General features: G+C 53.2%; 1 protein-coding gene across 2 annotated transcripts; it reads right to left on the minus strand.

The window, feature by feature from the left end:
* Positions 1–2496: 2496 nt before the first annotated feature.
* On the minus strand, positions 2497–20500 carry PIGR (polymeric immunoglobulin receptor). Of its 2 annotated transcripts, none has more exons than XM_004013573.4 (11): positions 20377–20500; positions 13268–13361; positions 11829–12173; positions 10429–11082; positions 8937–9269; positions 7668–7991; positions 6272–6437; positions 5772–5893; positions 5005–5136; positions 4823–4881; positions 2497–3792 (listed from the first exon to the last, which is right to left on the minus strand). In XM_004013573.4, exons 2-11 carry the CDS (start codon positions 13308–13310, stop codon positions 3694–3696), a joined length of 2277 nt encoding a protein of 758 aa, XP_004013622.3. In that variant the 5' UTR covers positions 13311–13361; positions 20377–20500; the 3' UTR covers positions 2497–3693. The 2 variants fall into 2 exon arrangements, with proteins under 2 accessions (XP_004013622.3, XP_042112953.1); XM_042257019.1 differs by having other exon boundaries at positions 13498–20500.
* Positions 20501–21364: the final 864 nt, after the last annotated feature.

The following is a 21364-nucleotide window of genomic DNA, read 5'->3' on the forward strand; positions in this document are numbered from 1 at the left end:
GTTCTATTCCTGGGTTAGGAAGATCCCCTGGAGAAGGGATAGGCTACCCACGCCAGACTTCTCTGGCTTCCCTGGCTGCTTAGTAGGTAAAGAATCTGCCTGAAGTGAGGGAAACCTGGGTTCGATCCCTGGGTTGAGAAGACTCCCTGGAGGAGGGCATGGCAACACACTCCAGTATTCTTGCCTGGAGAATCCCCATGGACAGAGGAGCCTGGCGGGCTACAATCCACGGGATCACAAAGAGTCAGACACGAATGAGCAACTAAGCACAGAATGTGTATAGTTTTACAAACAGAAATCAACTGCTATAAACAGATTCTCAACCACTATTAGGAGAAGGCGATGGCACGCCCTCCAGTCCTCTTGCCTGGAGAATCCCATGGACGGAGGAGCCTGGTGGGCTGCAGTCCATGGGGTCGCTAAGAGTCGGCCACAACCGAGCAGCTTCACTTTCATTTTTCATTTTCACGCATTGGAGAAGGCAATGGCACCCCACTCCAGTACTCTTGCCTGGAAAATCCCATGGACAGAGGAGCCTGGTAGGCTGCAGTCCATGGGGTCGCTAAGAGTCAGACATGACTGAGCGGCTTCACTTTCACTTTTCACTTTCATGCATTGGAGAAGGAAATGGCAACCCACTCCAGTGTTCTTGCCTGGAGAATCCCAGGGATGGCGGAGCCTGGTGGGCTGCTGTCTCTGGGGTCGTACAGAGTCGGACACGACTGAAGCGACTTAGCAGCAGCAACCACTATTAGGACTTTGTAATGCGTAATCATTATTATATAATTGATTTTTAAAAGAAAAAATTCAAGATGATTCAAGAACCTGAGGAAGATTCTCTTGCCATCAGAAATACTGAAGCAGTTCTCTGAGTGGTTGCTGGACACTGTGGTTTTATGGTTTATCGTCATCAATCCCACAGTTGATTGTTTTTCCCCTATATTGGGCTGTCTAGTGTGCCTCCAAAATTCATGTCCATCTGGAAACTCAGAATATGACCTTAAATATTTAAAAACAGGAATTTTACAGATGTAATTCACTAGAATGAGGTCAAGCCAGATTACAGCGGGCTCTCAGTCCAATAACTGATGCCCTTGTAAGAAGGTATGTGAAGGCAGAGGAACACACAGGGAGAAGGCTAGGTGATGATGGAGGGAGAGAGTGGAGAGATGCCGCTACAAGCCAAGGATTGCTGGCAGCCACCAGAAACCAGGAGAGAGACATGAGCAGATTCTCCTTCAGAGCCCTCAGAAGGAACTGACCCCACTGCCACCTAGATGTCAGACTTCTAGACTCCTGAACGGTGAAAAAATAAATTACAGTTGTTTTTAGCCACCCAGTTCATGGCACTTCCTAGAGTAGCCCTAGGAAATTAATATCCCATCCAACCTCCCCTGCAATTTGGTGATTTTTTGTAACTTATTAGCGGTCCCGTTGAGGCCATAGACCAGCTTCCTTCTTCATAGAAGGAGCAGGTGGGTTGGGGGCAGGACATAGTACTAAAGTTGTTGTTGCCTATTGACAATGTCAGTTCAGAACAAGAGAAGATTGCAGCTTTAGGGACGTTTCTTGGCTTTTGATTCTAGGGACCAGGATAGGCTGCCTGAGCTCAGCACTGGTGTGCAGGTTATCACATTAACACAGAAGTTGTATCTTAGCCCTCTGCCCCAGACATGACTCTCTGGTGGGTCAGAGATCAGCTTCCTGAGGGTAAAACAGGATAGCTGTGTGATAGCTTAAGACACATCGTGCAGTTTTAATTCTCCCGAAATGCTGAGATCTGACTGGGGAAGCACATAGCATGGAAAACGTTATGTTCAGGACCAGGTTCTGCCCCACATCAGGTGGGGTAGAAGGTCAGGAGGAACTCTCTACCACAGGAAACTTTCTACACACAGACACCCTAAGAAAGAGTCTAGTGGTGATGTGAGTGCTTGTAGGATATGATAAGGTTTAGCACCAAAACCTTGGAATGTCCTTAGGCAACACGGGGATCCTTTATCTAATCTTTGCCCCCCATGAGACTTTGGGTCAACTGTTCTAAAGCCCAACACATATCATCTGGCTGGCCTCTAGTTGATGGTCTGTGGAGGGAGTTTATTCATTTGGTTACCTGAGTTTTGATTAACAGCCTCTTGATCTCAGCGGAAAACCCAGGGAGGTATGAGATTTAAGGTCAAGTGTTCCACGGATGCCACACCAAGATATTTTTTAATGTCTAAGAGGACTGCTGGTTACACCCGCTTTCAGTCTTAATTATCTTCTATAACACAGAGCTTTGGGGTCTTGACCACTGGGATAGACCCCAAACTATCCTTTTGTTGAAGATAACCTTGGTCCCACTTGCAGGCCACTTGCTAGCCTCTCTCAGCCCAGCGCTGGAGGTAGGGGAAAGCTGGTTTAGACTTGTGTCCTGGGGTGCCTAAAAGAGCAAACTTCTCTGAAAGGGTTGCCTGGGGAACAGACGGTATGGGGACAAATGCAGTCTGAGCCTCCTTGAAGGAAATCATGGTCTTTAATTATTAATTAATTTACATTTTTGATTTGTTAGCAAGTGCCAGCTCATAGACGCTAGTTGAAGTGCAGAGCTTAGAAGGAAAAAAAAAAACAAAACTTAAACCTTAGTTCTTTGGCGATCAGCCCATCCCTGGCACCATCAAATTCCCCCTTTTTTCTCTCTTTCCACTCAGAACTCTTCAAATTCGGGGATTTTGAGTGTTTGACCATTCACTTATCCTATTAGGTCTCTGTGAGTGACAGACAGGGAAGGGTATCTTCCCTGAAGTGGGGCCTGTGAAAGACCAGTCTTATTTGCATTTTTCTTCTCCTTCCTATGGCATTCTGTCTCATCTGGAGAGCAGAGGCCCTCCTTAGAGATAGCTGGTGTCAAATCTAGCTTTGACATTAGTATATCTCACTTGCTGCCTGTGAGCAAACCTCTTCACCTCTTAGGACCTCAGCTTTCTCACCTGTAAAATGGTAAGAATGTGTTGATGGTGGCTTGTGTGGTTGCCCGTGTTGCATAATCCCTAAGGCCTCAGGGCTGCAGGCCTTTTATGATTTCTCCCAGTAGAGGCAGAGGTGAGGAACCCTGATGAGATGTCAGTGAGTGTGCTCATGAAGAGAAGCTGTGGCCTCCAGGGGCCCCGTGATGTTTCCAGAAGGCTGCTGGCTGGGATTGCGGCCTGTCTCTCCCAGTGCCTAGCAGAGCACCTGGAATCTAGTGAGTAACGAAATGCACATTTTTAATGAGGGAAAGAAGAAGAGAAGATGGAGTGGGGATGGAGAGGTGCAGAGATGGGGTGGAAGGGAGAATTCCACTGACGTCCCCAAATGAGGGCACAGGGGAGCGCTGAACGGCCCCCCTTCTGCGGTTGTCTCCCCACCCATCCGGTCCCTTTTCTTTCTGAGAGGCCCCTCTGCGATCTTAATTCTCCTCCACACCTTTAGTTTTCTCATTCGAATAAGCTGCAGGTGGGAACTCCTCGTATCACCTCACCCCCAATAGGAACAAGTAAGCCAGGCTTGGATGCCACCAAGAAGGGGCCAGCACACCCTCTGAGGACAGGTAGGAGATGCCTAGGCGGGGTGTGGGTGCAGGCAGCGGAGCCCCCCGAGCTGAGGGCCCTGAGGATCATTGTGATTCGGAGCGTGATTGCCACGTGCGGAGGGAAGGGGCGCCCAGGGCTCCATCTAGGCTTCTGTTGGGCCGTCCTGGGTTGTGGTGGAGGCCAGGTTTTTGGCCTGGAGGAGGAAGGTGGTGAAGGCCTCGTCAGCTTCCTCCTTGGACGACTGGGGGGGTGACAGGAGAGGAGTCAGTGTTGGAGGCCGCGGCTCTGGGACAGTGGGGGTCGAGGGGAGGGGACGTGCTAAGGGTCCTATATTCACGATCTTGTCATAAGCAGCTCAAGCCTGTGTCCACCCACCTGCTTCATCCCAGCCGCCATGCTCACCTAGAGGGACTGATCATGAGAAACGGAAAGCTGTAGCTTCTAAAAATACCGCCCTCGGTCTCACTACCTCCTTCCAACACGTGGAGCAGAACCATCTCTGTGGCCCCGAGCCCGTCCCCGGAAGCCCTGCCCACAGTCGTGGCCAAGGTGACCCAGGCTGGCATTAGCCACAGAGGTTCACAGCTTCTTCCTCTACCAGCTCAGAGGCACACCACCAGCCTGGAGGGGACCGCTGTCTCCCGGACTGACATGTTCCCCTCACTGTTCCAGATGCTGGGGTCTTTACTATGGCCAGGGGGTGTGGATGTGATAATAAGCATCAGTGATAATAAGCATTAGTGCCTCGGGATCAGGGAAACACAAGGAGAGGGTAACCTGCGACCTGAGGGTAGGTAGGGTTTCAACTGACATGGATCTTAGTTGGGGTGGGAAGGGGCCCCCTGTGAGCAAAAGTCTTCCAGGCCCAGCAAAAACGCCAGTCCCCAAAAATCCTCCAGCGAGGGTGCTGAGCTAAGTCTGTGAGTCCCACGGCCCGGGAAGAGCACCTCCCTGATACCCAGGGAGTGCCATTTGGCCTGCCCCCCCATGGGCAGAATCTTTAATGCAGTCACTGTCCTCACCAACGCCCCCAGTCCCCTCCCCACGCCCCTGCACCACCTCCCTCCCTCCTCCTGTTGATAGCTCATCAGTGCAGCTCACCTCCTGCCTGGATTTCAGCCACATCAACCCTGGAGCCAGGCAGATGCACCCCTTCCCTGTCCTGGCACCAGCCCCCATTGGAGACGACTTCTCCCGGTGTCTAACTGCAGGCCTTACTGCCTTTCCTCATCACCCTCACGCGATGCCCTCTTCTCCCTCCTTGCCCTCACCCTCTTTGCCTTCTTGGGTTCTTTGCTCTCCACGGTGTCCTCGGTAGCAGTGGCAAACTCTGTGTGAAGAGCAGGAGAGGGGGGGATCAGCCCTCCCTGGCCCCCCATTCCCACTCCAGAGGCAGAGCTGGGGCTCATGCTTGTCCCCCGGGGCCTGGGCAGTCCTCCAGGGAGGGGCATACCGTCCTTCCCTCCGAGAGACGTCTCTTGGGCCTCTGGAGAGGCTCCCATGTTGTCGCGTCCTTCAAAATCTCTGGAGTTCTCAAAGTCCGACATGCTGATATCTGTCCGGTAGCTCCTGATTGAAATCCGGTCTGTTGGGGAGAGAGGGGGGTTGGTGCAGGGCTGGGGGCGGAAGGTCCCCGAGGGATCCCTGCAGGAGGGCTGGAGTGGGACAGGGTCTCTGACGGCTGTCTCTGATGAGGACCCAGAATGAAAATGACCCAAGCCTCCCTGCCAGGCCCTGTCCACAGACAACCTAGACCCAGCAGCCCCTGGCCTCTGCTCATCACTCTGGGACCTTCCAGGACACAGGATCTTGTTTTGCCCTCTCACCAGCCCTTTTAGGTGATTATCCTCATCTCTGTCTTGAGCTGTATGGACACCAGAGGTATGAAGAGGACGCCCAGCGCCACCCAGCTGACTGGTCCTCACACGCAGCCTGGAAGCCCAGGTTTCCGGGACCCTGCCCTCCTCTTCCCGGAGCCCCTCCCTGTGAGCTTAGACCCGCTAGCGACTGAAGATGCACTTCCAGAGACGGCATTTGGACGGCAGCACCGAATGGAAGTTTCGGGCATGTGTGCATTGATCATTCCCTGCCTCACTTTGCCCGGACCCTTCCTCCGAGCGGATGAGAGGGGATGGACCCTGGCAGTCCCCTCAGGGCTGCGGGGCCAGGACTGAGGGCTGGAGGCTGCAGGCGGCAGGCAGGCAGCGCCCTGGGACTCACCGACATTCTTCCTGTGCCGAGCTCGGAGCACCCCGATCGCCACGACCCCTGCGGCCAGGACCAGGGCCAGGGGCACCAGGGTGGAGACCAGCACTTTGGAGCTCCCGCTGTGTCCTGCAGGTCTGGGGGAAGGGTTAACTTAGTCCCTGAAGGGGACACTGCGGGTCCCAGGAGGGGCTGGCAGGTTGGCTCCAGCCAACCAGATTTATCCACTCCCTCCTCCGGATACAGTACCCCAAGCTCCGTCCTTCTAAGAAGCCCTCCCAGACAGGACAAAAGTGAGTACTGGGTCTTCCCTGCATCCCAGGACTGGGAGATGGAGCTGAATGGAGGACCGCTCCCTGGCCTCAGGAGAAGGGCAGAGACCACAGGCCAAGGCGGCATGGGTGCACCCACTGTCAAGAGGCAGACAGGCTCACTTCCTGGGACCTGGTGACCCAGCCCCAGGTCCTTGGCCTCTTGAATGTTCTCCAGGTGGGGGTCCCCAGACCCCTCCTCACCGGCCGGGATCTGCGGGTGCTCCGGGCCCACCAGCAGCGTCCTTCACGGCGATTTCCTCTACAAAAAGCCTGGGGTCCAGAAGGGCTTTGTTCTGGATTTCCCCAGCCCTTGACTCTATTGCCGCCCCCGCAGGGGCAGCGTTCACTTGCTTGGCGTCTTGGGACCCTGGGGAGAGCAGAGAGGGGCTTGAATTTAGGGAGTCTGCGGAGCGGGGCTTCATTAGGAATCCTAGGGTTGTGGGGAGATCTCATGCCTTTTCGGACAGGGTCTCAGAGAACAGTAGAAGCAGGGGAGCTACGCTCTTCTCCAGCCTGTCACAGACAACCTCTGTCCTATTCATACCGACTTCGCTTCCATTGTAAGGCTGTGGGCTTAGATCCGGCTGTGCACAAGGGCTGACCGGGAGAGTCTTCACAGGGTTGGCCCAGGGCCTCTTGACTACAGTGAAATGGCAACCTACTCCAGGGTTCTTGCCTGGAAAATCCCATGGACGGAGGAGCCTGGTGGGCTACAGTCCGTGGGGTTGCCAAGAGTCGGGGGCAGCTTGGCGAGGGGTCCCTCAGTGAGCCGGACAGCTGGAAGCTGCCATAACCTCATTTCTAGAGGCGCTAAACATACCCCTTGGGCTTCCCTGGTGGCTCAATGGTAAAGAATCTGCCTGCCAACACAGGAGACACCTGTTCGATCCCTGATCTCTGGTGCCTGCTTCCCAGGTGGCGCTAAAAGTAAAGAACCCGCCTGCCAGTGCAGAAGACATAAGAGATCCAAGTTCGATCCCTGCGTTGGGAAGATCCCCTGGAGGAGGGCATGGCAACCCACTCTGTATTCTTTCCTGGAGAATCCCGTGGACAGAGGAGCCTGGCGGGCAACCGTCCATGGGGTCACAGAGTTGAACACGACTTAACCACTCAGCATGCCTCCACACAAAAATACCCTCTCATTAGGGATAAGACATTTCATGGGATATTTTTAGAAGTGGTTTGAAATGCAGCCTTACTGGAAGAGATTGCCTGAATTTTCCTTACCAGACCTTGTGCATGGAGGTTATCTGGCTCTCTGGAGCCGATTTTGGCAGAGTATGTTTAACAGTGACTTGGACATGTCTACATGTAGAAGACCTCTCCGTATAGAATGGGCTTCATGGTGGCCTGAAAGGGTGACTATGGGATTTGTCCTGAGACTGAGGTTAATTGACAAATGACTATTTTTGATGAGTTTGTATGTTTGTTTGGGATGCCCTTTTTGGAAGGACAAATGAGACCAGAAAGGGGCATAAGGCCTCCCCTGGCCCCTGCCTCTCACAGTCAAACCTGGGGCCACGCTTGATGGAGATGTTCTTAGGCAGTTTTCTCTGGAGTCCCCTGGGGCATGTGGGCCTGGCCCTTGGAGACTCACCCTTCGCCCTGCTCTCCACCGCCACGTAGACAGCCGCTGTCTCCCCGTATCGGGGGCCCTCCTTCACTCCACACCAGTACCAGCCTTCGTCCTCCTTGGTGACCGTGTCCAGGTTCAGGGAGACGATCTGGCTGTTCTGGTCGCAGCTCACGAAGGCCTGGCTGGGGCCGTCGTTCTGGGTGGGCAGGGGGCTGCAGCCTTCGTTGCTCCACTTACACCAGTACTTTTCAAAGGAGTAGAACTTGCAGGGGAAGTGGCAGGAGAGCTTGAAGGCCTCTCCCAGCCAAGCCGTGACGTTCTTGGGTACCTTGAGGCTTGGTTCTCCTGGAGCAGGGAGGGAGAAACAGGTGCAGAGGTTGGCCCTGGTGATGCTGCAGGCATGTGACTGGGGGCCGGGGCGGGGGTGCTCTGTCCACAGTCCGGTTCCTTTTTGGACTGCATGCTAAATAAATACACTGTACTGAACAAAAAGCACTTACAATTATGTGACCATGTAATAGATCATTGGTGACCACCATGAGTCATTCCAGTCTATCACAGACCACGGGCCTTGCCAAGGGCTTCTATGTGTTTCCTTGCCGTTATCTGTTCTCTTGGACTCAGTACTATGGTGCTGGAGAAGACTCTTGAGAGTCCTTTAGACAGCAAGATGAAACCAGTCAATCCTAAAGGAAGTCAACTCTGAATACTCATTGGAAGGACTGATGCTAAAGCTGAAGCTCCAGTACTTTGGCCACCTGATGCAAAGAGCTGACTCATTGGAAAAGACCCTGATGCTGGGAAAGATTGAGGGCAGGAGGAGAAGGGGACGACACAGGATGAGATGGTTGGTTGGCATCATTGTCTCAATGGACATGAGTTTGAGCAAGCTCCTGGAGTTGCTGATGGACAGGGAAGCCTGGTGTGCAGTAGTCCATGGGGTCACAATGAACTGGACGTGACTTAGCAACTGAACAACAGCAATGACTCGGTACAAAGAACTGAACTCTGCTTCAGCTGATGCCATACAGACTGTCAAAGAAGCTGATGCTCTTGATCACAGGAGTTGCTATGTGTGGTGGTTTGAAGAGCTTGGGGGCAGGAAAGGGTGTTTGTTGCTGGTATGAACAGGTGGGGGAAGGGTGCTGGTTATGGGATGAACGGGTGGGCTCTCTCCAGCAGCTTGGAGGCGGGGGAGGCGGGAGGCAGAGTGGCTGGGGGTGATGCTGTGGTTGACTGGAGGGGTCCCGGAGCTGCCTCCCTTCCCTCTTGCCCAAGTTCAACTCTTACCTTCGACAACCTTGAGCTGCACTGTGGACGTCCAGCTCGTGTCGCCATCGGTCACGCACCAGTAGAAGCCGGTGTCCTGGTCCGTAAGCTGGTTGAGGATGACGGTGTAGGTACCGTTGCCCGGCTCGGCGAGCAGCGCCAGCCTGCCCTTGTACTGCTCCTTCACCAGCCCCTTGCTCTGCACCAGCCGTGGGCAGCGGCCGTTTTGAGTCTCTTCCCAGCGACACCAGTACTTCGCGCTGTTGGCATCCTTCGGGTTGTAGGGGCAAGATACGGTCACAGAGCCTCCCTTCACACCTTTCACCACGGAGGGGCTTGCGGGGATTGCCGTCTCTGGAAGCACAGACAAAGATGGGATGGGAGAACTCAGCATGGGCTGGGCAGCCTCCTCCCGGTGGGCTCAGCCAGGGTGGAGAGTGAGGTGTAGAGCAATCCCCTTACCAACCTCAGAAAGTGAAAGAGCCTTTCCGAATGTCACGGAGCCTGGTGCAGGAGCCTTCTCCCCATCTCCAGGGACCTCCCCCACTACTCCTTCCTAACCTTATTCTGAGCAGAGAACAGAAGCCATTTAAAGAGTGACCATCAGCCTTTCGCCTTGGGCTTCTTATAAAATCTCCCTCTGGGTAGTTTTTATCTTTTTATTATTAGCTCGTCCCACAAGATGGCCAGGTGGGTTTTTTTCTCCAAATTAAGAAAATATATTTAGAACAGTTTGATTTAAAATATATACTATGTAGCACAGATAAATTTAATTATTGAGGGCCACAAAGGCCACGTCCAAGAGAAGCAGGGTCTATCTTCAAGAAACTAAGGCTGAGGCTCTGGGAGAGTCCCAGGTGACCGAAGAAGCTGAGGGAGGTGGTGAGGACTGAGCTGGAAGGAGAAAGAAGGACAGGGAATGGGAGCCCCTTACGGGAAAGCCTCAAGCGTAGTGACCACGAACTTCAAGTACTGGTTCAGTTTCTCAAGACAGTAACTCACTACAGAGTGCTCGCAGGGTGGGAAGGGGCAGGGATTCAACCAGATCACGCTGAATAACAAGTAGCCCTGAGATGTTGGAGGGGAGATTTTAGAAGCCGGGGCGTTGACTTGGGAAAGCTATGAGACCAACACAAGCCAAGGCTTCTTCCACCGGAATGCGATGGATGAGCTGCCATCCTGCTCCGGGGTCAGGGAGACTCCACGTAGAGTGCCTCCCACGGCTCTCTGAAACCCAGACAGTCGGGATCTTCACTCCCCTCATTCCTAAGGATCAGGGGCAGCCATCAAAGGCCTTTGGTAACAGAGAGGAAGATTTAAGAGATTGCACAAGGCAGAGGCCATCGTGCACAGCCTTGGGACTCTCGTGCTGCCCCCAGAGCATCTGGTCCAGGGCGTGTCAGTGAGCAGATACGGTCAACGGACAGAAGCTGTCAGATAGACCCAGAGGGGCCGAGCGGGGCTCTCACCTGCAGACTGCCCATCTCTCCCCTTTCTGCCTCTCAGGTCTCACCTTCATTGACGAAGAGTTCCCAGGCCTGCACAGGCCAGCCTTCCTCGGGCTGACCCTCAGGCTGGGCCCCGCACACGTAGCGCCCCGCGTCCTCTTTCCTCAGGCTGGCAATGTGCACACTGAAGACGCCGTTGTCCTTGGGCAGGAACAGGATCCTGCCCTGGAAGTCCTGAGCCTTCTTCCCCAAGGTGTTGATGACCACATTGCAAGCTTCCCCATTCTTCTGCTGGCACAGAAATTTGGCTGTATCTGCCACCTCGGGGCCCAGGGAACAGTCAAAGGTCACTGAGCTCCTCAAGTCTCTGTAAACCAGCTCAGGCTCGGGCTCCAGCACCTGGAGGTAAACGTTGCTCTTATCGGCTTTAGCATCGTCCCCAGCCTGGCAGACGTACATCCCAGAATCGCTGAGTGGGACTCGGTTGATGACAACGCTGAACACTAATGTGTTGGTACCCGCGATATTGAGACGTATCCTGCCGGTATAGCTGCCGCTCACATACCCGGTGGAGTCGATGATTAGGAAACAGTCCTGGCCTGTCTTCTTGCACAAGGACTTTCTCTTCTGAGAATTCGCACTCGTGAAGGGGCAGTTGATGGTCACGGTCCTGCCCACGTCTACAGGGTAGATGTGGGCATCACTTGCCTGGGCAGGATCTGCAGGGTGAAGGGTGGGGAACAAGTTGTGGTTTTCTTTCTTGCATCATAGGATGCTGAGCTGCCTTCCACACGGTTCACTTCCTCAATGTTTCTGATGAGGGCTGGGTACGCTTATCACCCGGAGGGCCCTCTTTCCCGGAGAGACAGCATCAGAATCTGTCTTCCAAAGCCCAGCTTTTCTGCTGCCCCCTCCAGGAAGCCTTCCCAAGCTGGCACTCATCTTTCCCTGCTCTGTTCCCTCTCGATACTTGGGCCCGTGTCATTTGTTACACCCAATCTTATGGTCTTTGGACAAGAACTGATCATTTAATTTACGCAGAGGCTTCCGAGGGACTACTGGAGATCAGGTAAGAGATACATGTTAAAAGAAGTCTGCTGGCCGAGGTCTTGATGTGAAGGGTGCTCTAACAGCAGAGCTTAAGGATGCCTACGAATCTCCCCCTGCTCCTGGACCTCTGGTCCCACCTGCAACAAATATGAGGAGAGAACTTGTTCTCCTCACGCTCTTCTAAGCTAGAGCTTCAGTAAAACCAGAACTGTGTCAGGCCCTTAAGACCTAGAGAGGCCCATCCGCCCTCCCCATATCCAAGTAGGTCCCATCTGTCTCATTCCCACCTTCTACTGTGCAAATGGAAGGCTCTGGATGGACACACAGCCTTCCCCATGCCAGGACACCCTGCCCTTTCAGGAAATCCTTCTTCCCTCTCGCTCTCCCCAGAAATCCAAGGAGCCTGAGCCCTTACCTTGGCTGACCTCCAGGCTCACATCGAAGTTAAGGCCACGGCTGCTAATGCCCAGGCCACACTTGTAGCGCCCTGAGTCGTTCCGGGTGAGATGGCTGATGTCCACCACGAACGTGCCACTCTCCGGGAAGTTGGTGAGGTTGGCTCTGCCCACATAGTCGTCGGAGACGTAGCCCTCCGAGGAGATGAGGGTCGTGCAGCGGCCCTTGGCTCCCTGCCGGCACCAGTACTTGCGTGTGTGCCGGTTGACGGAGGTGGCCGGGTAGTAGCACGTGATGGACACTGAGCGGCCTTCCACACTGGTCACCTCTTCGGGACCGAAGATGGGACTCTTCATGGAGACCGCTGTGGGGGCAGAGACAGGGGCTTTCTGAGGCTGCCGGAGGGAAAGCCTCCTGAGGGGGTCTAGACAGTCCATGCTGAGGTCATGAACTTTTCCTCCTGAGACATACGTCTTCTGTAGGTTAGTTACCAGGTGCTGCAGCTAGGCAATTGCTACATTGCACAATTATTAAGCAATTCTAAGATTTTAATCATAATTCATCAATGATAAGCACATTAAGAAAACAAATGGCAAACTTAGTGATCTCCTTGCTTGTATACATATACTTATAGTATTTCTTGCATATATACATATTTACATATATTTAAATAGGTATAATATATTTACATATTATATATATAATATATAATTATATATATTTATATAGTATATATTTATATACATTTATATATATACTATCGGAGAAGGCAATGGCACCCCACTCCAGTACTCTTGCCTGGAAAATCCCATGGACGGAGGAGCCTGGTGGGCTGCAGTCCATGGGGTCGCTAAGAGTCGGACACGACTGAGCGACTTCACTTTCACTTTTCACTTTTATGCATTGGAGACGGAAATGGCACCCCACTCCAGTGTTCTTGCCTGGAGGATCCCAGGGACGGGGGAGCCTGGTGGGCTGCTGTCTCTGGGGTCGCACAGGGTCGGACACGACTGAAGCGACTTAGCAGCAGCATACGTATACTATCCATATGTGTATTATATATACATATGTTTAAAACCATCCTTGTGGAGTGCTGCATCGTCTCATTTGTATCTGCTATTTCCCTACATTTCTAAACTATTTTGTAGATTCTTTTCTTCTTTTTTTTCCAGGTAAAAATGTCAACAGGCACAAATATAAGTCATTTCTCCCAAACCCCAAAGCAACTCAAGAGTGAGGCTGGGTTTAAGGTCAAGGTCTCGTTTTCCTTGTTCCCAGTGAAGACCCTTGGCCACACGTGAGAGCGTGCCATTTCTAGCCCTGCCGCCCCGGCGCTGGCTCACCCATCCTCCTTGCAGCATCTGCGGTCGCTCCCCGAGGGGGTGCCAGCCTTGCCTGGACGTTATCCCTGGGCCCCAGGGGACTAGGATGGAGCGGGCCGGGGCCTGGCTGACGCACCTGGGAAGACGGCCAGCAGGCAGGCGAGGAACAGGCGCGACATCGCTGGGGGCTCCCGTGGGTCTCTGCCGCCAGCCACCGTCCTGCGAGGTTGCTGAAAGACAGCGGCAGGAGGGGATGAAACGCCTTTGTCGTCCAAGACTAGCTGAGCTTCTGGCCCCTGTAATACCTGTTCGATTCTGCGTCTCCAGTAACGGACATAAAACCTGGCAAAGAGTGAATGGCCCCACCTTTCCCATCACAGCTCAAAGTCCCGTCGTCCCACAGTGCCTTTTGTTCTTCAGCAGGGATAGGTAGACTTTCGTCTTCTCAGCTAAGTTGCTAGTTCCTTTGGGATAGGGACACACACGCGTCATTTCCTCTGTTTCCCCACCCGCGTGGGGTTGGGGGTAGGCACCGTTCTGGGCAAGACCTTAAGATCGCAGAAACAGCTCCCCAGATCATTGGTTATTACCAAGAAGTGTCTCTACCTCTCTGCTCCAGCTGCCCTCCCTACATCCCTGGGAGGTGGAGGGGGCTGGCACAATTTATGGCCTGTCATGCGAGTAAATAGAGGTGCACAGAGGCAGCGCGGTCACAGCCACTGCCAACGGTCCGCGCAGCTCGTTTCATGACGTACCCGTGAAACAACGCTCCTCCAGTATCTCATTTAAGCTTGCTATCACTCCTAGGAGGCGGGCACCCTTATCTACACTTGACGTAGGAGGAAATGAAAGCTTAAAGGTTAAGGGCTTTCCTCAAGGCCACACAGGGATTAAATGTGGGGATCGGTAGGGTGGGGGTGGAGGTGGTGGGGAAGACTGAACCCTGCTTTATCTGACCCCCAGAGTCCAGGCTCTGAGTCTGTCTCACTGCCCGTATTCCATCTCAAACTGAGTGAGGTGCTTATCCTTCGTGCTTATTCTTGTTATCTGTGGAGCGCTCTTTGCTTTTCAAACATTGTCATTTACACCACTTCACTGGAGCTCTAGAAGTTCCCTTTAAATGAGACAGGACAGATATAATTACAACCACTTCCTGGATAAGAAAAATCAAGATCGTGAGATGCTGAGTGACATGCCCAGGATTTCCCAGAGCCTCCGTTATGGGATCAGGGTTAAACATGTAGGCGTGACCACCTCCTGCTTGGTGAGGCTGAAGGACAAAGATGAAAAATTCGAGGTGAGGGCACTCAGGGGGTGTCGCACGTGTGGACCTTGTCACTTCTGGGGACACAGCCCAGGGCTGGAGAAGGTTGAGAGCCCCAGGGCCCGGCCTGAGCCCTGCTGTCCTCTGGACCCTGACCGCAGCCTAGAGGAGGATGGAGGTGAAGAGGGAGTCCCCACTCTCCCATGGGCCTTGCCAGGCTTTCAGTTTTGGAGCAGACTTGACGTTGAGAGGGGGAAAGGAGAAAGGTGTGTTAACACGTTCTGGGCAGTGATGAGCACCCATAAAGATAAGGAGGCTCGAGGCAGCAGGGAGCACGGGCACCCATCTCCCAGTCCCCCCTTCCTGCCTTGGCCTTGCTCCTGCTCCCAGAGACACCCTTCGCTAGCTTGAGCCAAAGGCAATAAAGCTGTTTATCTGGGTTCCTTCTTTTCTGTGAGGGAATTTCCCAGCAAAGCACCTCTTTATTTCCTCGTGGAGATAAAGGTATTCTGTTTATCCAGTTCTTCGGAAGAGTTGGGGGAGCGGGTTTGGGGAGGTAGGGACAAATATGGGTGTCGGGTGGCAGCTTGAGCCTCTCTTGATTCCGGTTAATTGCCCTGGACTTTTCATACCAGGCCAATGATTAACCTCTGGCGTGCAGCCTTTGCCAAATGCCAGCGTCAGCTCCAGCTCGGATGTGCTCAGGACGAAGCTGGCTGCAGGACTACCCGGGTGGACGTGGGACTGACTCCCAGGTGGGAGCAGGGGTCAGAGGGCTGGGAAGTCTCTCTCCTCTCCTTGGGATGGGCTCACTGCAGAGTCCCACCACCTGCCATTTGCACTGGGCTTGGGTGCAGTGGCCGGTGGGAGGACACCGTGCCATCTGTTTTAAGGAGCCCCAACTAATAGGGGATCTCTGGTTCTCACCTCTGTTCTCCCCTGACATCAGCAAACTTCCTGATATTTCTCTGGACTGCAGTGGGTCTTCCCATAGGCTGAGTTGGAGGAGACAGTTCCTAGTCTGGACTGGTAACAGCCACTTGCCCTGGCTTGCTGCAGGCAGGGGCCACATTTTCCAAAGCAGTGGTCCTGACTTCCTCCCCAGGCGCCTCTCATTTGTGACATGCTTGGCTAGCAGTGAAGGTCCATGTAGGGGAGGATGCTCACATGTGCCCAGTTACCCTTTGCATAACCTTCCACCAGGGATGAGATCACCAGGCATGCAGAGCTAGAGGGCAAGTTTTGTGGAAGCTGACCTTGGTAGGAAGCGCACAGTCCAGTCCCCGCTTAGACTGGACTCTCCCCACACCCCTACGTTCTCAGGAGCAGGAAGTCTCTGCTCAAAACTTCACTTAAAGCGCAGTTTCTCTGCTCTCAGCTGAAAGACCCTGGGCTTTGCAAATCATTAGAAATCCCTTCCTCTCAAAGTCTTAAAACCATATTTGTTCCCAAACCTGGGAGATTTGGGTGTCAGGGAGGCCCCAGTTCCATGGGGCTGGAGCTGGATTCGAAGGATTTGCTTTAGGAAGGAAAGAGAGAGCATATTATTTACTGGGCACAGAATGCTCTGCTACCTTCTTTGCTTTGTGACCTTTATCCACCATCACAGCAACCCGAGGGATAGAGAATACCTTCCTGGGCAGAGAGGAAATCTAAGGGTTGGAGAGATTCTGGCCCCAAGACTTATAACAGAATGGGATCAAATTGGTACCCTATTATCACTCCTTGGATGCTCAGAGGGACCTATTCTCCCAGATATACGTAGGCTAGTATATCATGCATGAAGGCACCTTTCCTTGCTCTTAAAATAGGAGTTGTATTTTCAGTAGTCAGGCTGGGGTATTCTAGATCATTCTCATTTTACCAAGGTACTGCCCCTCATATATTCACAATATATGTCTGCACAATTGCAGGTTGGGGCTAGGTATAGGCCCTGCTGAAGAATAGAGTCTACTGTCTTATAAAATTACTCTGGCTAGCTTGCCTTCAGTCGGAGTGGCTGACCTTTAGCTCTCGTGGTTGAGAGTCACATGTTTGTTCGTCTCATTTCAGGCTTCCTTCTCTATCAGAGGGAGAGGGTCTTCTGGACCAGGGCCTGGCTTGGCCTTCAATAGCTCTGGGCTTGTCACTGGCTTGGCTCACAGTGGAGGGACAGTTAAGGCTCTCACGGTCCTCGGGGCTTTGGAGGGAAGAGAGAGCAGGCACCATGGGGGGCTTGAATCCATGTTGGCGGTTTCTGACTTCCTGTGAGTGTGAACTTGGGGCAGCAGGGAGCTTGGGGCTCAAAGAAGCAGGGCGCAGCTGGCCTGGCTGGGGCAGGGGCGCTCCTTGGCCTGGACTGATGGCCAGGAGAGGCGCTGCTCAAGTCCGTGTGGACCTATCACTCTCTTCTCCTGTGGATGCAGAGGCCGAGCGCACACGAGGCTGAGCCTGGAAACCACGGCACTGCTAGGGGTGGGAGCGCAGTCCATGGAGTTTGGAGGGCCTCAGGCTTGTAATGACAGGCACGGTTGTAAGAGAGGTTATATAGTTTACGTAAGCCCTGGAATATGTGAGGATCTTCAAGCACAGGCAATGTTGGAGAAAAGGCACTGAAGCTCCAGAGAGCAGGGAGATGGAGAGAGAAGCCACAGGTTCCAAAGAAGGTATGAGCTAGGAAGATTCAAGACTTTCTGACCCCATCCCTGTCAAAAGTAGGCATGTAAAACTTCAGCAGAAATTCAACGCATGGAATCCAGGCTTCACGAAGCTCTGGGAATAAGGCTTGCAGATTTTTAGATGGCCTTTCAACAGAGACTGGGAAGCCCTGTTGCTGACTCTATCCCATCCTAGCTTGGTCTGTGGGTGTTTATCTCACCCACTCTACCAGATGGCAAGCTCCTGGAAGGCAGGGCCAACTGAGATCCATCTCCCCATCTCCAGGAGGCCTTGCTCTCCGGGGAGTGCCTGGCTGCTCTGAACAGGACCAGCTGTTCAGAAAAGACCGATCAGATTGGGAATGGTTATGGCCTCATTCCCTCTCTGAGAAGGACAAAGTCAGGGCTGATTTCTCTCACTTTGCCCAATGCCTTCTTTGTTCTGGGTGCTCACGGGACAGTAGCTCGAGGGAGGGTGGAAGAGACTCAGAGGTCCTGAGTTCTGCTCTGTCACAGGCTACCAGAAGAGCTCTCCCCCTTGGGCAAAATGTGCTGGCTCAACTCTCCCAACTGTAAAATGGGTATTGTCGTCCCTGACTCGTCTAGTTAGGGGGCTACCCTGGGATGGGAGACGATGGTTAATACATATAGAGGCACTCCCTACAGTGTAAAGTGCTCTTCCACTGTAAGAGGCTGCAATTACTTGTTAGCACAGGAGGCTGAGGGGCTTATGCGCTTGACTCTCACGAGTGCTGTGCACTTAGAGAGTAGCGCAGCGTAGGGACTCCTCAGGTCGGCTGTTGGCTCTCTCACTTGAGGATTGCGTGCTTTGGGGCAGACTATTTAAATCCATTGAGCCCCACTGTTCATCTGTAAACTGGAGACAATTGCATCTAGTCTAGTGAGTCACCATAAGGATTAAATGAGGCGACATATGTAAAGTCTTAAGTAGGGTATCTGGCTTAAAAATAACAGTTCTTTCCCCACATCCTCTTTAAAATCAACACAGTCTTCTCTTTTTCCTGTCTCAGAGTGAGAGAACAGACATCTGTTTGCTGAGCATCCTTCGAAGACTGGGGGTGAGCTGTTCAGATTGGACTGTCACGCCAGAAAGAGCAGATGTGTGCCAGGGACTAGGTTACAAGTGAGGGATCCTGACTTTAGCTGGCACAATGGAATCACTTTCAGGGGCTTTACATGTGTTAACTCATTTAGTCCTCACAGTTACCCTGGACGGTAGGGTACAATGGGTAAACTCATTTCACAAATGAGACAGTGGCGGTCCAGAGAAGTAAGACGCTTGCCCAAAGTCACACAGCAGGTAAGTGACTGGGATGGGGCTCAGATTCAGGCACTCTGGATCAAGCATACAAGGTTTTGGTTACTGTGCTGTCCAGCAGAGGGTCTTACAGCGGAGAGGAAGCAGTCAGAAGGGGCAGGAGCAGGAAATCCAGTCTTAGAGGAGGACTTAGTCCGGTTCTCTCCTCTCTGCTTTTCGCAGGAAAGGTGGTTCCTGGGAAAAGACTGTGTTTGAACTCAGGGGGTAGGTGCCAACAGAATTTCTTCCTGAAAATTAATAATGGCTGCTATTTATTCAGCACTTACCATATGCACGGCAGGTTACATTTGTTTCCTATAACCGGACACAAGGCCTCCAAAACTTCTTTCCAGCCTATCACACTGTGTCAATGCCAGGGTCTTTGGGACCCCAGCCCCCGCTCACCCAGAGAGGGGGCAAGACGTAGGTGCGGGGGTCTCTGCTGAGCACACGAGTGTGCTACTTTTTAAAAAGTTGTGTATCATGTTTTTTTAGGTGATGTCAAAATATCCCCATGACCATACCAAAATGACTGTATCCAAATGTTGTCATTTATACCTGCTGGGTGGCCTTATGCCACTCACATTAATTCACAGCCTCAGTTTCCTCAACTGTGACACAGGTTTATGACTCCTACCCCGCCTCGCACTGGGTTTGTTTCAGGTGGGAAGAAGATGAAGCTGAGAAAGCCAAGGAAAAGTGTGTTTTCTACCTGGAAGCTGCTGCTATTACGCTGTTTGTAAAATAAAGCCATAGAGTCCAGAGGCTCTAAGAGACAGGCAGAGACAACAGAGCCAGTTGCTCTCCTGGCTCCTGGTTCGTTGCTCTGTCGGCCACATCACCACACCCAAGGGCAGGGCGAGGGATGATGGATGGAGAGTTTCAAAACCGGCTCTGAGCGTAGACAGCCACCTTCTGCACTAACCCACGAATTGACACACCCCAACTCCAGATGTTCAGGGGCTTGTAATTCCCCTAGTGAAGGGGAGAGTGCCAGCGAAGGCTGTGGTGCAAAACAGCGCCGGCCGCGTAGGTGACCTGGGGCAGTGGCACGCAGTGGGGCTGGTGAGCGATGCAGCTGGCAGAGCAGCTGCGCTTGTGCTGAGGGTCCCCTGGCTGGCCTGGGGCACTGTCAGGATAAGAGAGCTGGTGTCTGAGGTCTCCTGGCTGCAGAGGCAACAGGAGCCTGAGGAGTGAAGAATGCTGCCCGCGCCTGGCAGGGGGCTCTGCCCGCGCCTGGCAGGGGGCTCTGCCCGCCTAACTCCCTTTCCTGGGAAGGACTTCATCTTTCCCAGCTTCGCAGGTACAGGATGAAACGGTGATGCACACTATTCCTTGGGGTGGCAGGGATCTGTGACAGCAAAGTGGGGTGGAAGTTGGAAAGGATCTCAGGGTGTCTTCGAAACCCAGAAAAATGGACTGCGTGTGCCTCCACCAGGAAGCTGAAAGGAGAAATCTTCAAGGATGAGAAGGGTACCCGCCTTGTACCAGGACCTGCATAGGCATTATCCTATCTGGGTTGGTCTGGTGCTCAATAGTCCTGGAATAACTGAACTGAATTGGAAAACACCAAAACAACTGTTATTTCGCTCTAGAGTTTTCAAAGCGATTTCACACATCTTTTTTCATTTGAATCTCACATCAACCATTAATGATCTGCCTTATTTTTATGCCCATTTTGCACATTAGGAAACAGAGGCTGAGAGAGCAATTAGGTGACTTGCCTAAGGTCACAGTTAAATTATGGAGGAATTAGGAGGGAACTCAGAGACCAAATTTTGAGCAGAGTGCCATGTGCCAAGACCAGACATCCCTTCTTCCCACCTGCTGAGCGTTCACCCCTGGGCCTCACTTTGTCTCTCTGGGATGCACCTGGGCTTGTGCCCATCAGCTCCCCCACGACACGCTTGGGCACGCGGGCGGTGGCCACGTTCCCCTCATCCCCTTCTTTGGGGACTGGGGTTGTGCGTGCAGAGGGCCCTTCCCAGATGGCATCCTTTCGGGGACCCCAGAGCAGCCCCACTTACTTTGAGCTCCTTCCTCCTATCCCGTCAGCTTCAGGAGCACCGCTTGCTGACCAGTCCGCAGCCCTGGCTTTTCTAGAAGCCTCCGACGGGACACTGGATGCTGCTGCCAAAACTGAAACTGTGTGGTGCTTGACCCACACCTGGGCTCTTAAAGGGACACTCTCCCATGGGCATGGCGGCTGGCCAGCGGCACGTGACTCCCACAGAGCCCTTGCTTTCCTTTCCTTTCCGCCTTCCTGCCTGGCTCCACTTGCTTCCCCTTGACCTTGGGGAGACTCTGTTACTTGGGAGTCCCCCATCATTGCACCTGCAGGATGGGAGACAGGGTATCAAGCATGGAGAGCCTGTTCTGTTTGCTTTCCAGCTGCAAGATCTTAGCCAAGTCCCCTTCATGATTTCTTTTTTAGCTGTAAAATAGACAGAGTGATATCAAACCTACAGGCTGAGGCTAGCACCAGATATTAGTGCAGAGTTGATACGCATTTGAAGGGGTACAGGTGGCAGGAATAGCCTCACATCTCCACGCACCTGGGGACCCGTCCCTCACTCCCTGGATTAAGTCCACTCTTTCTGCGTCTCCTGCAGAGCCCCTTTCATCAGTCCCAGAGCCCCCAGGACCCGGGGGACCATGTTTTTCCCCTCTCACATGCTAGAGGAGCTGGAGGCTCTGGCTACCCTGGGGTCCCGGGAATGACAGAGCTCAGGGTCTTGTTGGGACCCAGGCTTGGCGCCTCACTCGGCAAAGTGAGGGCTGACCATCTGAGCGGTGGTAGAAGCCTCCCTCCCTGACTCGGTTAGTCTTTGGTGGTTTCCCTGACCTGACCTGTTTAGGACTCCCAGGAGTTCCCCAAACGATCTTCGTCCGAGTCATACAAGTGGAGCCCCCTCCCCAACACCCGTGTCTCCCCCCACCCCTCACACACCCACCCCTTGCAGGAATCCCACCCAGTCCTACCTGTGCAGGGCCGGCCCAGGCTCTGTCTATAGC

The sequence above is a fragment of the Ovis aries genome, chromosome 12 (genome assembly GCF_016772045.2).
Source record: "Ovis aries strain OAR_USU_Benz2616 breed Rambouillet chromosome 12, ARS-UI_Ramb_v3.0, whole genome shotgun sequence".
Lineage (NCBI taxonomy): Eukaryota > Metazoa > Chordata > Mammalia > Artiodactyla > Bovidae > Ovis > Ovis aries.

What these genes read in the sequence shown, in the direction of transcription:
- PIGR (XM_042257019.1), bottom strand. An exon ending in CCTGCTGGCCGTCTTCCCAG is followed by an intron (nt 12,174 to 13,267) that starts GTGCGTCAGCCA and finishes CTGCCCCCACAG; the next exon opens with CGGTCTCCATGAAGAGTCCC. An exon ending in TCGGCACAGGAAGAATGTCG is followed by an intron (nt 5,137 to 5,771) that starts GTGAGTCCCAGG and finishes TCTCCCCAACAG; the next exon opens with ACCGGATTTCAATCAGGAGC.